Genomic DNA, 16,655 nt, shown 5'->3' with positions numbered 1-16,655 from the left:
TCATGGTTCAAAGCCAGCCCAATCTCCAAAATAACCAGAGCAAAAATGGACTGGAGGTGTGGTTAAGGGGTAGAACACCTGCTTTGCAAATGCAAAGTCCTGAGTTCAAACCCCAGTCCCACCCCAGAAAAAAAAAGTTGACTTGGATAAGATTTGGGGTGAGAACCAGCCCCTCTTCTTCAATCATTTCCAATACGTTTGCCCCCTCCAGAAACTGAGTTTCTTGACATTGTCTTCGCAAATAAAACAAAATACCAAAAGGTCAATTTTCAACATCAGTCTCCTAACCAAGACTTGTTTAAAAGGGATGAAAGGTGGAAATGCAAAGAACTTTCTGAGTAGTTTTGCTAAAAAGTAAATACAGTCAAGAAAAAGAATTAAGATCAGTCCATCTATTTTCCACAGATCACTAGCTAACTCTAAAAGTCTCCACATCCATCTCCACTTCCCTCAATGGAATATTCAAAATTACTTCTAAAAGTATTATAAACTTATGTTTCTCAGAACATCCACACAGTCTCCTTGGATTGTATATCTAATCCCCTAATTAAATGGTTTTTTTTTTAATGAGAAATCTATTATCTTCAACCCACAATTATCCAAGATTAGAGTGATTCAAATTGAAAATACTTTTAATTTATCCCAGATTCTGCTCTTCAGTTAAAGGAGTACACAAAATGTGACACTCTGAAAAAAGCCTGTGGAAAAGCTAGTCATTGGGAATGCATTTACACGTATTGTGATAAGTGTTACTGGCCAGTTACTTAGCTGTTCTAAAGTTGTTGCTGTTTGATTGCCTTATGGACACTTGACAATACTTCAGCGACAAAGTCGAACCTTGGTTTGTATTTCTTACCAGAAAAAGATTTATGTATATCAATTTTCAGTTAGGTCAGGTAGTAAGAAATGTAAACATCTTGGAAGTCAAGGTGTTTTTGGTCTTATTTTTTTTTTTCTCCAAAGAATACCCCAATTTTTCCAAATCTGTATCTTGACATGCCAACACTACTCCTCTCGCCTCCTTTTAAAAGGGAGTTAATTTTTGGCAATTCACTACCAACGTTTTCATTCATTATCTAAATCGTTTTACTAATCAATCTGCTCCCTGTGATTGGTTTATTTTCAGCTAATGTCTATGAAATCTATTACCGGGACTCCTTTTGCACACCAAGTAACGCCACTAACTAGTCCCGTTACTCTAAGATCCTCAAGTTCCATAGCTATAACTACTTTAGAGCTCACAAGCTGCCCAAGAGATAACTCTGCAAACAAAGCCTGCGCAGGCTGGGTGCCCCGCGTGGAACCCTCAAGTGTTGTCGGAGCTGCACCAGCCGCCACCCTGCACGAGTTTTTATCCCAACCCCAGCTGCAGTGTCGGGGAGGTTCGAACCGGCTCCTCCCCGACCTAGCTAGTCCAAGCAAACCCGAGCCTAACTGACTCGGGAGAGGTGCTCAGACGCGGAGGGAAGGGGGCCCTTTAAAGGGCAGTGGAGTGGGAGAGTGGGCGGGACTGGCGCAGGTGTCCCTGCACCCCTTGGCAATCTGGCTTACGCGGGTAGGGAAGGTGCGTCGTCCGGGTGCTCGGGCGCTCACGGGCTCGCAGAGAGCTCGAGCAGAAGCGCTGCCCCGCTAACCCCACCCCCACCCCGCGCCCTGTTGCTCACCGGTGCTGCAGCCCCACGAGCCCCAGAGTGATCACATGCGGCACATCTAGCTGCGTGGGCCACTCTCCAGAAGCGATGCACCCGAACACGCCACACTCCTCGCGAACCCCCGATTCCTCCAGCTCCATGGCGGGGCCGAAAGCACGTGGAGGGACCTGCACCCGCAGCGAGGTCCAAGCACCAACCAGCTGCCGGGTCGGCCCAGAACGCCTCAGACGCTCGCGCTCCCAAACCCGCTTCCTTCCCAGAGGCTCGGGCCTGGCTACTGCGGCGGCGCGCGCTACCCTCTCCCCCCACCCCCTCGCCTCCTCCCGGGGACCACCAATGAACCTCGCAGACTCCACGAGGGTGGAGCCAGTCCTCCCCGGGAGACGCCCCTCGCCGCTCGCTTCCCAGCACGTGCATACTGCCGTTATTTTCTAACTTCCCAAACTCGGGTGATGAAAGTAACGGGATTAATGCCATTTTCTCTCAAAGGACTTGAATTTTACATGCCCCTCCCCACATGGCTCCCCCTGCCTCCAGGACTTGGTACGCTCTACGGGGCGCGCGCTGACTAGAAGGGCCCCGTCCGTGAGCTCTGCAGAGTGGGGAGGGGCAGCCGAATCCGCGCCACTTTTCGCCTTCGGAACGAAGCCTCGCAGGGGCGGCCCGGAGGCGGGGTCGCGTCTCTGCGCCTGCGTGGCGGGAAGTCGTGGAAGCAGTCCCTCCCACGACGCTGTCCGCGGAGAACCTCCGCTTGCTGTCGCGGTCCCTGAGCTCCTCGGGGCCGCGCGGGGCTTCGCGGCCGGGCCCAGGGGGCGTGTCTGCGAACAAACGCTTCTCTGACCGCTCTCCTTTCCCAAATTCCAGCTTCTGTTTCAGCGCGGTCCTAGACCCCAGCCCGGTTGGGACAATGGCGGCCGCCGAGGGTGAGTCACTGAGTAACGGGAATCCGGGCCCGTTTGGATCTCTCCCCGCTCCGGCCGTGGGCTTGCGAGCCCCGAGTGCGGCCATCCGGGGACGGTACTGGGCCTTCCCGCTGTCGAGCATCTAGGCCCCGGGGTGGGCGCGCACGTGGACACCAGGCGCCCGGGCCTCTGGGGCCTCCTAAAAGTTCCGTGCGCCGGGGGTGGGAGAAAAAAACAATAGAGTAAGACTGCACGTAGACCGAGAAACGGCCAGACACTGGACAAGAGCCTGCAATCTTGGGAGTAGATAGATGTTGCAAAGTAATTACGTGAAACTCTAGCGTTGAAAGTAGGCTTTGGTGCCATGATGACTGTAGAGAGAGCGCCGAAACCCGCAAACAAAAAAGTTTCCTTGTTCACTTTTCGTTTTGTGAAATTTACGTAGTTACATGCTTATTTTGTCCTTGAATGGTCAGATGCTCGGGATAGCTCTTTCATACCATTTTGCTGATAAAATGTTGGTTTGATCCACACCCTAGTTTCTAAATTTATAGTGGATCAAATTGCTTGTGATGGCTGCTCAGAACAATTATTTGCCACATAGGGAGAGACCCTGCATTTGCAAAACATTGCAAAACATTGCAAATGCAGGGTTACAGTGATATTAACAAGCCCATAAATTATAGCTCTGTGCCAGTACCTCCAGGCTGGTAAAAACCGTAAAATCTTTTCAGTTACATCTTATTTTCCATTGGCAGGTAAATTTTTCTAAAATGTCTCTTTTGTGGTTTCTAAAAGTTTCAAAATGTCTTTGCTCAGAAGTGTTCCGTGGTATCGCTGGAATTATTAAAATCCAGTCCGATGTTCCTTTCCCTTAAATCCTGTGTACTCCATCCTAACTCTTCAGCCCTTAATTTGATTTTTCTCCATTGTGACTCCTTAGCCTATGCTCTAGTCTGCGTGATTTGCCAAAGTTTTCTTTTTGTTGCACATGGTTTATTTATGCTGTTTTTCTTGGAACAGTGCTGGACAACAGAAATGTAATATGAACCACAGATGTGTTTTGTTAGCCATATTTGAAAAAATAAAAACAAATGGAACCAAAACCTTGGTGAAGCAAGTTTTAATAGATTATATTTAACCCAATGTATCCAAGGTATTGGCATTTCAACATGTAATCAATATAAAATTTTGAGATCATTTGCATTCTTTTTTTGGTGGTAACTGGGATTAGAATTCAGGGCCTCATGTTTGCTAGGCAGGCACTCTTACCACTTGAGCCATGCACTGTGTATGCATAGCCATGTGGCTAGTGGCTACCTATTGGACTGTACAGACCTGAATGTTCTTGACTCTCCTCCAAGACCTAAATTTCAACTCTGTGAACCACTCTCAGTCTTCATCAGTCTCCACTGAATTCATCTGTGAAAATAACAGCAGTTATATTTACACTTGTAGCATATGCTTCCTACAGTTGTTACTTACATTATTCCTACTTTTTAACTAAAATTCCTACCCTTTGTAATGACTAGGTAATAAAAGCAGACTTAACTAAATTGGGGCAGTAGGTTCAAACTTCTTCTTCATTCCTTTAATCTGGGCACTACTGTTAACTCTTACCTCTCTTTTATCCTCCCTAATGAAATCAATTGTTCTTCTATCTTTTAAATATTTTAACTCTTTGCCCCCTGCTGTTCCCTTAGACCCAGCACATTACCTGCCTTGGTTGCTTGAACAGCATCCTAAACTCTTCTCCCAGACTCCTTTTTCTTGTTCACTTGCCACTTCTGCACTTCATTCTCCATACAGCAGCCATACTGAGCTTTCTAAAGTACAAATCTGTCATTTTACAGATCATGGTTCCTAGGTTGAAGTGTAAACTCAATCAGCATGGCATGGCTTATGAGACCTGAAGGATAAGTAGCAAAATGGGTGGAAGGGAACAGTGTGTTAGGCCTACAAAAGAGATTGTCAAAAGGCCTGGGAAGGGGATATAAAAATTAAGTTAAGGAACTTGGAGTTCTTAGAAGGGAATAGAGAAATAGGAGTTTGGAGCACTAAACTGAGGCTGTAACCTGAAGGGCTTTAAATCCTTGTTAATGCTTCTAGACATTACATTAGGGATTCATCCTCTAAATTAGGCACCCTGAGGGGCAGCTTTTACACTCAATTACAGCTGTGTCAACCAAGAACAAAGGTTAGCCTGATTGAGGAAAAAAATACATTTATTTAGGGTTAATTAGGACTCCCAATTTGGGAGGCACAGCCTTGAATTGTGTTTTGGGTTTTTATAAAATGGTGGCTGCATTTATAGCTTTAAACCACAAGAATGATTGATAATTACATCACTTATAGTCGGGAATATGGTTGACACTGCCAAAAGCTAAGCTGTCTTTTAAGATAGGATTTGGGTTATAGTCTCAGGCCACTTGGGTGTGATTTGGGGGAAGGTGTCCTTGAATAGAAAGTCAGCAAAAGTTACCAAGAAATGCTTCAGGAAACTGGTTTGGTCCAGTCTAAAGGTCAGTGCACAAGGTGGACATGCATGTGGACACATCTGAAACCCTGTTCAGTGAATGGCCTTCAGGCTCCATTTTGGGTGCCCTGAACCAGTGTTACTCCATGCGATTTTCTTCCTTGACACTAATTTGTTTAATGGTTACCTCCACGAACTGGTGATGTGATTCCACACATGCACCCAGCTCTTCTACCACTTCCTTTCTACTGCTAAGCAGCTTTCCTCACCCTTCCCCCCATCCAGTTTCAGTGAACATATAACTAGAGCACTAAATGCTCCAACCATACTGAAGTTTTGCTGTATACTCTTTGACCATCTAGTTTTAGCACCACTGACTACCCCTTCTTGTTACATTTTGATTGTTTTTCAGATCTCAGCCTAATTTTTACTTTGTTCTAGACTTCCTTCTCTGATGTCTAGACTAGGTGGCACTGCTGTGACTGAATACAGGGTCTGTAGTCTTTATTGTATTATAGTTTTTGGTTGTTTAATATCAGTTTCCCTCATACTGAGATCCCTTGAGAACAGGAACTTATCTCCTTTACTAATTTATGCACAGTACATGGCACATTGGAAAAATACTGATTGATCAGTGTTCTAGTAGCATGGGGGGAGGGGTGATTTCTCCCTCTTAAGAAGTTTTAAGTTAAACTTCTTTTACCTTTGATCTTCATGTAAATCATTCTTTCTGATGACCAGGATCTACTTAAAGCTTTTAGGTCTTGTTACCAGAATCAGAATTGTGTACCTTTGTGTTCCCTTCCTCATAGCTGTTAATAAAGAGAAACTGTAATAAAGAAAGAAATAGAGAAGAATTCTTCCAGCTGGGCTAACTTAAGTGAATGGAGGCTAGGCAGTGGCTCAAGCCTGTGATCCTAGCTCCTCTAGAGGCAGAGGTCAATAGGATTACAGTTCAAGAACAGCTATGACAAAAAGTTCATGAGATGCCTTCTCAGACAATGGCTGGGTTCAGTGGCCTGCACCTGTCACCCCAGCTATACAGGAAAGCACAAGTAGGAGGATCACAGACCAGGCATAAAGCGATACCCTGTCTCAAAAACACCAATGCAAGAAGGGCTGGCAGAGTGGCTCAAGTTCAATCCCCAGTAACACCAAAAACAAGTGAATGGAGGGGAGGAGCCTCCTCTTACATATTTAACTTGAAATCAAGAAACAGTCTGTCTGAACTTTCCCATTTTGTATGCCATGAAAATCAAAAGTCTGGCAAAATACAGTTCTGGTTTGTGTTTTGTTTGTTTTCCCTACAAGCTACTTTAAATAATTTATTATGGCTATATATAAAATGGTAGTATGAGACTGGAGATGTGGCTCAAAGGGTATAGCACCTGCTCTGCATGTGCAAAGCCCTAAACTCAAACCCTAATTCTACTCAAAAAAAAAAAAATCAGTATATTAATCTTAAACTCTTCTTCAGTTCAGAGACAGATTGATAGTAGAAGGAACTCAGAGCTCAATACCAGAAGGCTTAGAATTTTGTTTTGATTTGCATGTACTAAATGCAAGACTTCAACCTTTTTTAAGTCTTAGTTTCCTAATCTATAATTATTACATAATTAAACTTAACAAAACTATGTGATGATACATGGGAAAGTACCATGAAGAATGAGGTTCTATGCAGATGACTGAATTTTTTTTAAATTACTACTTATTCACTCTAAATGTTCTGATTCATCATTATAGATGACTTCCTCTTTAGTATTCAGGAAACTTCTTCCTGAAATCTCATATAATTCTATTTTATTTTCACAGTACTGAACATTGGCAGAAAACTTTATGAGGGTAAAACAAAAGAAGTCTATGAATTGTTAGGTAATCCAGGAAAAGTTCTCCTGCAATCCAAGGACCAGATTACAGCAGGAAATGCAGCTAGAAAGAATCACCTGGAAGGAAAGGCTGCAATCTCCAATAAAATTACCAGCTGTATTTTTCAGTTGTTACAGGAAGCAGGTAAGTGGTTCCCCATCTCCTCTCTGTTTGTCTCTGTATCTTTTTCTGTGTATGTGTATGTCCCTCTCATATTGATCCTTTTCATGGGTTAATGACATTAGGATCAACAACATGCTACTCATCAGTTACATTTTTTGAGTGTTACAGAAGGCAGGTAAGTGACTGCCTCACAGCCTCTTTGCCCTTCTCCCTTACAGTGCTACAATCTTTTATCAGACGCACTATGCAAGTTCCATCTCCAAGGCCGTCTTTAGTCTTAAAGGACTAATTATGAAGGAAGCTACCATAGTGTTGAGCAGCTCTAATTAATGAACTGAAATTTACCCCCAGAAACAGTATACAATTGTCCTTTGTTCTGCTTGTTGGAAGACAATGCAGAATTTTAAACCCCTCTTCCACTTGAAGCCAGCAACTGTACCTTCTCATTTCTCAGTGAGGAAATTGAATTGACCAAAGAACTCCAGAGTTCCCTCCTACTTAAAAACTCAAGGAAGACACTATTCCCAATAGAAAAGTGAAGTCAAAAGACAAAATTAAGGGCTAGAGGCATAGCTTAAAACAGTAGAGTGCCTGCTTAGCAAGCAAGAAACCCTGTGTTCAAACCCCAGTATCATCAAAAAGAAAATTCAGATCAGAACATTGTGTAGAGAGTATTTAGAGAGGAGAAAGGGGAGTTAGTATAAATTTTTCCTGCAGGCAGTCAGCCAGCTGCTATTGTGTGAGCTAATAAGAAATTTGAGCTCTCTCCCACACAGCATCAAAGGCATCATTGCCTTGCTTGCGTCAGTCTTTGGAGCTTTGTATTCCTTCTCTAAAATAGAGTTTTGTGCTTTTTTTTTCCCTGCCAGTTCCAGTTTTATAATTTAATATCTTTTCTGTTCTTCAGATGTACCTGGTTGACCTTTCATTACTTAGTTTCCAAAATGTACTAATCTTTGTTAAATCCAAGGGGATTTAATACATTTGTTTCTAGTTAAGAGAGATGTACATACCTTTTACAAAATAACAATATAATTCAAGTTAAATCCATTCTACATTTCTGAAGCCATTTGCCTCTTTTAAAGTTTCACATTTTAACTTGGTCATAACTAGTTGTAAACCTGAATTGTTATTATATCATAAATCCCTCTATGCATCGAAAATGGGTATATTGCTATATTCAGTTCCTAAGTCATAGGATCTGGGATTTTTCTTTCAAGGTTTCCTTGGTTGGTGGTTTCCTACCGAATGAGTACATTTCTAGAGAGAGCATCAAACTAAATTTAGGTTTCTTTTCCAATACAGATTAAGAGTCTGATCTATTTTTTTACCTCCAAGTTATCTTCCTCTCCCCATCCACATTAAAAAAAAAAAATGAAAGGTATTTAACCATTTAGAGAATTGCACATAACTGAGATTATTTTTGTTACATTCTATATATGCAAAAATATATGTACATATGTGCATACATATCACATACATATATGCACAGTGTTTTTCTTTTTCTCAGGGTTTTGTGTATGCTAAGCAAGTGCTTTACCAGTTGAGCTATCCCCTTTGCCCTTTCATTTTTCTTTATTTTTGAGACATGGTCTCATGGCTACCTTTGTCGGGGCTGGCTTGAACTCAAGGCTTCACTGAGCCATACCTCCAGTCCATTTTGCTCTGGTTATTTTGGAGATGGGGTCTGGAGAACTATTTGGTTGGGCTAGCATCCAACGGCAATCCTCCCAAGTAGCTAGGATTATTGGCGAGACTGATTTCTAATTCCTCCTGCCTCTGCCCTCTGAGTAGCTAGGATTACCAGCCTGCAGCACTATCCATGGGTGTTTTTATATATAGGCATAGATATATACATACTTTTAAGTAATAAAAGATAATTGTAGGCCCAGGTTTTTATTTGCTTACTTGGTAAGACACTATTAGTTCAAACTACTTATTTGCCTTACTTAACATAGCTGAAACATAATTCGTTCATAGGAAATGTTGAAAGGTGTTTTCCAGATTTTATACATCTATCTTAGCCCATTATCCATTGCTATAACAAAACAGCTGAGGCTGTGTAAAAGCCCAAGATTGGGAGGCCTCAGCTATTCAACCTCTAATGAAGTCTTCATGGTAGGAACTCTTACAAAAGGGAGTGATCAAATGGTGAGACAAGAGTAAGTAAGGTCCAGTCTTGCTCTTTTATTAAAAGTTACTGTGGTGAGCCAGAAGTGTTCCATAGAACCTTAAGTACCTTGCACTAAGCTCTACCACTTCAAGGTTCTGCTTCCTCCCCACAAACTGCCCACACATGAACCACTGGAGGAAACTCAGGTCATATTCAAACCATAGCAACACACTACTGTGAAATTTAAGGAGAACCTAAATCTTCAAAAGTTCTCAGATTAGTTTAGTGGGCAGGTTAGGAGTTCCATCAAGCCTTGTGTAGTCTTCACTTGTTAATAGTTAAGTGATATATCTAGGTAGCCACTAGTGGTCTAAAACTTTTTTTTTTAGTTATGAGGTTTGTTAGGAAACTAGTACATTTTCAATAGACTGCAAGCAGGTCATCTCTAGGGAGTGACAATTGTTTTTACCCCACCACAGGTTTTCATTAGAGCAGCAAGTCCCTCCCCAGAACCAGGCCACAAGGCAGAGGTCACAGATAAGCAACACTGGTTACATGTCACGAGGCTAGTGGAGGTTTACAGAATTTCAGTGTATAAATGAGTGCCATATCCAACTGACCCCTAGCATATGGTTTATGGGCCTGAGTCTTTCTAAAACTTCATTCTATATAGCCAGGATTATGTTCCAAATTGAGGTATTTGTAGAAATTAGAATGGGATAGCACTAGAATGAGAATCAGAAAAATCAAGATTCTGGTTTCCTCATTGTCACTCATGAGCAAACTCTAAAGTACTATACAAGTAGTAATATTATTTTTCCATGGAAATAGTATTGTCACATGCTTTCTCTAAGTTATGAAGTTTATGGATTTGGGCTCATTACTTAAAAATCAAAATCTATTTAGGCATTGTGTTACAAGCATGTAATCCCAGCACTGAAGGGACTGAAGCAGGAATATCTTGGGTTCGAGGCCAGCCTGGGCTACATAGTGAGATTGTCTCCAAAAATGAACAAGAAAATCTAATCTTTGTGATGATTCTTTTACAGAAACTCACCATAATTACATGTAATTAGGATAAAAATTTGGTCTAGGAGATCTGGACAGCTTTAAGAGAGGATGGCATTGTGAGTTCATTTGCTATCATGCATGGTCCTAGTTTGCAGTACATTATTTGACAACACATTTTTAAATAACTGGTGGCAAGTTTGAGTTTTGTAGACAACTACTACAAATGGGGGGAACTCTTCTCATGCATTCATGGAGTTTAGTTTAATGATTTGCTTTTGTTTTGTTTGTATTGTTTTTTGAGAGTTTTTTTTCCCCCTGTATGGAGATCATTAATTACCATAAGTTATTTATGTGCTTTTGGTTCTAAATGGGGGTGGGTTTTCCTATCAGTAAAAGTAACTTGTTTATGCTTAAATGATAGAATTGAGTGCCCAGCAAAAAATTTTTATATTATAGTTTTATATCATTTTTCCCACTTAATACTATATTTTTGGCATTTTCAGTGTCTTTAACTGTTCTTTCAATTACCATTTTGAATGAGTGTACAACGTCATTTATTTTCATTCATCTTTTATTGTTGGACATTTTTACTGTTTCTGTTTTTTCAGTATTACAAATAATTGGGTAGAACATCTTTGTAAATAAATGTTCGTTATAATTTTTTTTAAAATGATAGAATTGGATACCTGTGTGTCAAGCAAATGAGCAAAAGACCAACAATTAACAGACTTAAGAGAGTTCTTAAAGCATGTAGTTTCTGCTCCTAAGATAAGGATTGACTTATGCCACCTGACTGACTATGAGCCTGGTCATTTATTAAAGGTTAAAATGAAGATTTTTCACTCCTAGGGTTCCTGTACAGGAACAATTATTTTTTTCCCATCTCAGATGAATATTTCTAGTCAGACCCAAAAGGAATGCAGAGAAAATAATACAAGTTTTGGAACTATTCAGTGCATTTCAAATCCAGGCTCTGTGGCTGATTGACATTGTGACCTAGCATGTAAAATGACTTCTTTGAACCTCTGCTTCTTTCAGTGTAAAATGTAAGCAGAAGCTACCTCAAAAATTTTTTCTGATTTAATGAGATGACATATATAAAATAAGAGCATGAGCACAGTGTAGTTTCTATAAGTACAGGTTCCCTTCACATATGGATATATATATACACATACATACATGTATACGTGTATATGTATGTACCTATACATACACATATATGATCACAGATCCCTAGTTCTTTCGTGATTTTAAAAAGAAAAAAAAAGATTGCTCTTGGGATAAAGGACTAAATTGGCATTAGAGGTAGTAATGTTTCAGGCTGACAATGAATGAGCATTGTGTCAAATCCATGTAGGTTTGCAGGAGATATTTTAATTTAACATTAACACAAGAGCATTACTTTGTGCTGTGATGCAGTAATACCCCAGAGGCAGCATAGCTAGAAATCCAGCTTTGCCTAGTATTCATAGAGATTATCACTGTGTTCTCAGTGTCCTTATTCTGTTGAATGATACATATATTATCTGCTTTATTCAATGTTATGAAGGTTAAAATATACATTTACAATGCTTTGAATAATTGCCTTGAAGTAGGTTCTTGATATTTAAATTATGGTAGGCATATGTAAAATTAACCACTTTAACCATTTTTTAAGTCTTCAATTCACTGGCAATTTTCTGTTTCTGAATTTGCCTGCTCTAGTTACCTTATGTATAAGCAGAGTCACAAGGACTTGTCCTTTAGTTTCTAATTTATTTCACATAAAATAGTGTTTTCAAGGTTTATCCATATCATAACATGATTGTATGGGGAATCTGATTCCTTTTCATGGCTGGATAACACATTGTATATATACACTACATATATTCATCTGTTGATGAAATGTTTGTGTTGTACCCCATTTGTCTGTTGTAAATAATGCTGCTGGGAACATTGATATACAGGTGCCTGTTTAGGTATCTGCTTTCAGTTCTTTAGAGTACAAACAGATGGATTTTTCTGGGCCATCACATTCAATAGTTTCCAACCCAAACATCACAAGTCAGTTCTCCATCTTTTTCAATAACAGTCTAAGGAGAGGGAGTGGAAGGGCACATTTTCTTTTCTCTCGTCCAAAATAGCTGCTGTATCTCTGCTGCTTCCTGATAGGTAATGTTTCAGGGATTAAACATTAAAAGAAACAGGCTACTTGGAATTTAGGGCTGTTTCTGATTATGATAAGTCACTAGACTAATCTGATATGTCCGTATAATAATGAACTGTAGAATACGAGAATTCTATAATCAAGTCAGATTTAGAGGTATTTTAGTGCCATGCAAATAATTTATGTGCAAAGTTAGCTACCCACTGCCAAAAGAGATACTAAATATTGTTGAATGAGTGGGTAAATTGGATACATTCCAGAACCTAGCTCTGATAACCCACTATGTATTTTGCCATGTAACATTAAAATGAAGTAATTCCTTCCTGAACATGGCTATATGCCCAGCATTTAAGACACTGAGGGAGGAGGATCTTGAATTCAGTACCAACCTGGGCTACATACCAGGTCCTTGTTTCAAAAAAAAAACAAAAGATTCCTGAATATTAATATTTCATTTTTGACAGAGATTTGTTTCTTGTAAAGAGTGGATTTCCATTGTTCTTAGATCTACCCTCATTAAAAAAAAAATTTCAGTGCACTTTTTTCCCTAAACTTTTCCCATCAATATGTAGGTATCAAAACTGCTTTCAGCGGAAAATATGGAGAGACAGCTTTCATTGCACCGCAGTGTGAAATGATTCCAATTGAATGGGTTTGCAGAAGAATAGCAACTGGTTCTTTCCTCAAAAGAAACCCCGGTGTCAAGGAAGGATATAAGTTTTACCCACCCAAAGTGGAAATGTTTTTCAAGGTAAGTATTTTATGGTTTTGCATATGCCATAATCTAGAAGCAAACTTTCATTGCAAGCTCTAAAGGCCTAAACATTGCTGAAGCTTTTGATACTACAAATGTCATTCTAGAAATTTATGTCAGGCACACTTCCATTAGCAATGACAGGATTTTTGAAAGAAGATTATCTGAAAATGTGGTTACCTTTGGACCAGGTTGATTAACAAAATGAACAAATTTAATAGTAGGGGAAAAGGTAACATTTAGAAAGAAAGGTAACATGTAATTTAAAATGAAAAAAAAACAAACAAAAAAACCACTACAGCCGTCTGTGGTGGCACAAGCCTATCGGTACTGAGGAGGTGGAGACCAGCCTGGGTTACATAGTGTGAGACCCCATATAAATAAATGTTTATAGATAATGTCTTTCGATATTCTAATACTGGCAAATGTACTATCAATGTCTCTTCTAAGCAGAAATACATACAATTAAGATATAAGAATCAATGGTTGTGAAAAGTTCTTATCAAAAATTAAGCCAGGAGGTTATAAAATCTGAATTTTAGAAAGATTTGGTTGGCCAAATGTTTTGGTCTTCCTATTCTGTCTAGTGACTTATTGAGGAGAAATATAAATTACAAACTTCAATTGTATTTGAATTGTTTTATAGAGAAAAGATGATTTCTTTTAAATACTTTATAACCTAAAATACTTTGAATACTTTATAACTCAAATACTTTGAATTTTAAAGTAGCTGTTAAAGTAACCAAAAATAATTACTTTTGAGTTACATAATATAGGGACAAAAAATTTTTTTGAGAAAATGGTATTTCTGAAGGAGAAAAGAGCCTTTAGTTTTCCTAAGAAGTTGAAATTTTTAGATTTAAATTGTGATATTTTATTTTCAGGATGATGCCAATAATGACCCACAGTGGTCTGAAGAACAACTGATTGCTGCAAAATTTTGCTTTGCTGGACTTGTCATAGGCCAAACTGAAGTAGATATCATGAGTCATGCTACACAAGCTATTTTTGAAATACTGGAAAGATCCTGGTTGCCCCAGAACTGTACACTGGTTGATATGAAGGTATAGATAAAACAGATTTGAAACTAAAGAGTATGGCTGAGGAATGTGTTTAGTAGCATCATTCTTTTAACTTTTCCTGATATGCTGTTTCTAGATTGAATTTGGTGTTGATGTAACCACCAAAGAAATTGTTCTTGCTGATGTTATTGATAATGATTCCTGGAGACTGTGGCCATCAGGCGATCGGAGCCAGCAGAAGGACAAACAGGTAAGTAACCCCTCAAGGTTTTTATCCTTTGCAGGATCAGGCTAGAATATAGGAGAAAGGAAAGATGACAGGAAAAGAAAGGGCAGTGATTACTCATGGGGTGAATCTGGTTTGTTGATTGCTATTATTTACTTTTAAAGGTAAATATTTCATATATCATGATAAACTTATAAAGCAGTTTTTTAATTTATTGTCTTCATAGACTCTCAAAACAGTAACAGCAAATATTATTCTTGTTTGGCTAGTGGAAAACCAAGGCTCTGGGCTGGGGGTGTGGCTCAAGTGGTAAATTGCCTGCCTCGAAAGCACCAGGCAAACATCAAAAAAGGCACTTGAATGAAAGTATTACTTTACTTCATTAGTGAACTTCAGTTTGACTGAGAAATCAATATGTAGATGGAGATATGTTTTTAGGTGTGTCTCTTGCTGTACAAACTTATCATACCTACTTAAAATTCAGAAAGCAAATACTTTCAGTTAGCAAGAGATACTTACTTACTAAACTTTTGTTTTATTTTCTAGTCTTACCGTGACCTCAAAGAAGTAACTCCTGAAGGGCTCCAGATGGTAAAGAAAAACTTCGAGTGGGTTGCAGAGAGAGTAGAGGTAATCTTTCTATAGTGAACCTATGCTGAGTCATATATTTTCTTCTGAGAGAATCTTGTTTCAAGATGGGCACAGTGGTGCACTGCTATAACCCCAGCTACTTGGGAAGGAAGGTGAGGCAGGAAGGTCAAAAGTTTGAGGCCTCCTTAGTCAACATATAGTAAGCAAGACATTGTTTTAAAAAACAAACAAAACCTTGTTTCAAAGTAAAATGAAGGAGTGTATGGTGCTGCCTTTTTTCAGTGACTCTGAAAGAGAGGAACAACTTTTAGGAAATGTTCCAGCTGGACTGTCTGTCTTATACTGGAACTCCGTGATGTTCAGTTGATGAGAACATTCATCCCACATCCTGTGGGGAAATAGATCTTGTCTCTTCCCTACCTTTCCAGTGAAATTATAGTAGCATGGTATGGATAGAGTCCATGCAAACTTTTTTTTTTTTTTAACCCAAGACCTTGTTCCCAAACCCTTTCATTTAAGTTTAAAATGTCACTTTCATTTTTATAGTTTTATAGTTAACTATAATTCCATGAACATTCAATGGGATTTGTGTTTACCCCAGAGTATCACCTTTTAAGAATATTTCCACGGACTTCCAAGTAGCCAATTTACAGATTTGTAACAGAACCTTTAATTTGGCTGATTACGTCTTAAAACATTCATTAAACAATGTACTAGGACCCTTAAGATGAAATATTTTGTTACAACTTACTGAATATTAATTACCCTTTTATTATATAGTAAACGTGATTCTTACCTGTACTTGTAGGTGGTGGTATTCTCCTGTAACCCCTAGCACTCAGGACGTTGAGGTAGGAGGATCACCCTGGGACACACAGTGAGACCCTGTCTGGAAAAAGAGAAAGAAAAAGCCTTTTCCATTAGGTCTTAGTTATAAAAACCACTTTTCTTTTATACGTACAGAGTCTCTTTGTTAAATCCTCTTTCATTTTGTTCTGTTTGTCTGTCTTAAAGAAAATATTTGGTCCAGATATAATTTTACTTTTAAACTATGGTCTTTAAATTAAGAATTGCTGTGGTATTCGTTCCTATGTTTATCCATTTGTATCTTTGGTTTCTTTTCATGCCCGTGGTTTTCTTTTCTAGTTGCTTCTGAAATCAGAAAGTCCATGCAGAGTTGTAGTATTGATGGGCTCAACTTCTGATCTTGGTCACTGTGAAAAAATCAAGAAAGCTTGTGGAAATTTTGGAATTCCATGTGAACTTCGGGTAACATCTGCCCATAAAGGACCAGATGAAACTCTGAGGATTAAAGCAGAGTATGAAGGTAAACTTCGAATAACTAGAGTATCTAAAGTATTTCTGTCAGGTAATTTTGATTTTGACAAAAGATTATATCTTTTAGACTAATATTGCCAAAAAAGGGATTTTTCCCTATTTTCAATGGAAAAGCATGTTTCTCTCCTCCAATGACTACAAGATAGTTTAAGAGCTTATAAAAGAAAGGAGCAAGGGAAATGAACTGAAAGTGCAAAGTATGGAGGGAAGACAGACTAGAATCGTGAGGGGCCTAAAAGCACCCCCCGCCCTTTCAGCATTGCTTAAAAAAGCTCCTGTCAGCTACAGGACGCCCAAGGCTGAAGCAGCAAATCCTCTAGTATCTTTAATGGCCAGCCTTTCTTGGGAGACAGTCAAATGTGGAATAAGGCAGTTAGAGTACATAATATGTAAAAGAAATTATAGAATAACATTAATTTAAAATATGGGAGTCCT

The 16,655-nt window shown here is 39.3% G+C and overlaps 2 protein-coding genes and 1 long non-coding RNA gene across 5 annotated transcripts in view; 1 reads left to right on the top strand and 2 right to left on the bottom strand.

The window, feature by feature from the left end:
• The window catches only part of Ppat (phosphoribosyl pyrophosphate amidotransferase), a 48,381-nt gene extending 46,439 nt beyond the window's left edge, over window positions 1-1,942 (bottom strand). Inside the window, exon 1 of the mRNA XM_020181782.2 lies at window positions 1,665-1,942. Coding sequence (XP_020037371.1) covers window positions 1,665-1,792 — 128 coding nt within the window. The 5' untranslated portion in view covers window positions 1,793-1,942. The remainder of the gene's footprint in view (window positions 1-1,664) is intronic.
• A 394-nt stretch (window positions 1,943-2,336) lies between these two features.
• The window catches only part of Paics (phosphoribosylaminoimidazole carboxylase and phosphoribosylaminoimidazolesuccinocarboxamide synthase), a 17,585-nt gene continuing 3,266 nt past the window's right edge, over window positions 2,337-16,655 (top strand). The window contains exons 1-7 of the mRNA XM_074042188.1: window positions 2,337-2,575; window positions 6,843-7,040; window positions 12,862-13,040; window positions 13,928-14,107; window positions 14,202-14,315; window positions 14,838-14,921; window positions 16,029-16,209. Of these exons, the coding sequence (XP_073898289.1) occupies window positions 2,560-2,575; window positions 6,843-7,040; window positions 12,862-13,040; window positions 13,928-14,107; window positions 14,202-14,315; window positions 14,838-14,921; window positions 16,029-16,209 (952 nt within the window). The 5' untranslated portion in view covers window positions 2,337-2,559. The remainder of the gene's footprint in view (window positions 2,576-6,842; window positions 7,041-12,861; window positions 13,041-13,927; window positions 14,108-14,201; window positions 14,316-14,837; window positions 14,922-16,028; window positions 16,210-16,655) is intronic.
• The window catches only part of LOC141410975 (uncharacterized), a 10,861-nt gene continuing 8,140 nt past the window's right edge, over window positions 13,935-16,655 (bottom strand). For all 3 annotated transcript variants that reach the window (XR_012435806.1, XR_012435804.1, XR_012435805.1), the window contains 2 exons: window positions 15,679-15,771; window positions 13,935-14,356 (listed from right to left, as the gene is read on the bottom strand). This is a non-coding gene — a long non-coding RNA (uncharacterized lncRNA). The remainder of the gene's footprint in view (window positions 14,357-15,678; window positions 15,772-16,655) is intronic.

This window comes from Castor canadensis, chromosome 9 (genome assembly GCF_047511655.1).
Source record: "Castor canadensis chromosome 9, mCasCan1.hap1v2, whole genome shotgun sequence".
In the NCBI taxonomy this organism is placed as follows: domain Eukaryota; kingdom Metazoa; phylum Chordata; class Mammalia; order Rodentia; family Castoridae; genus Castor; species Castor canadensis.
This window is presented reverse-complemented; position numbering and strand designations above follow the sequence as displayed.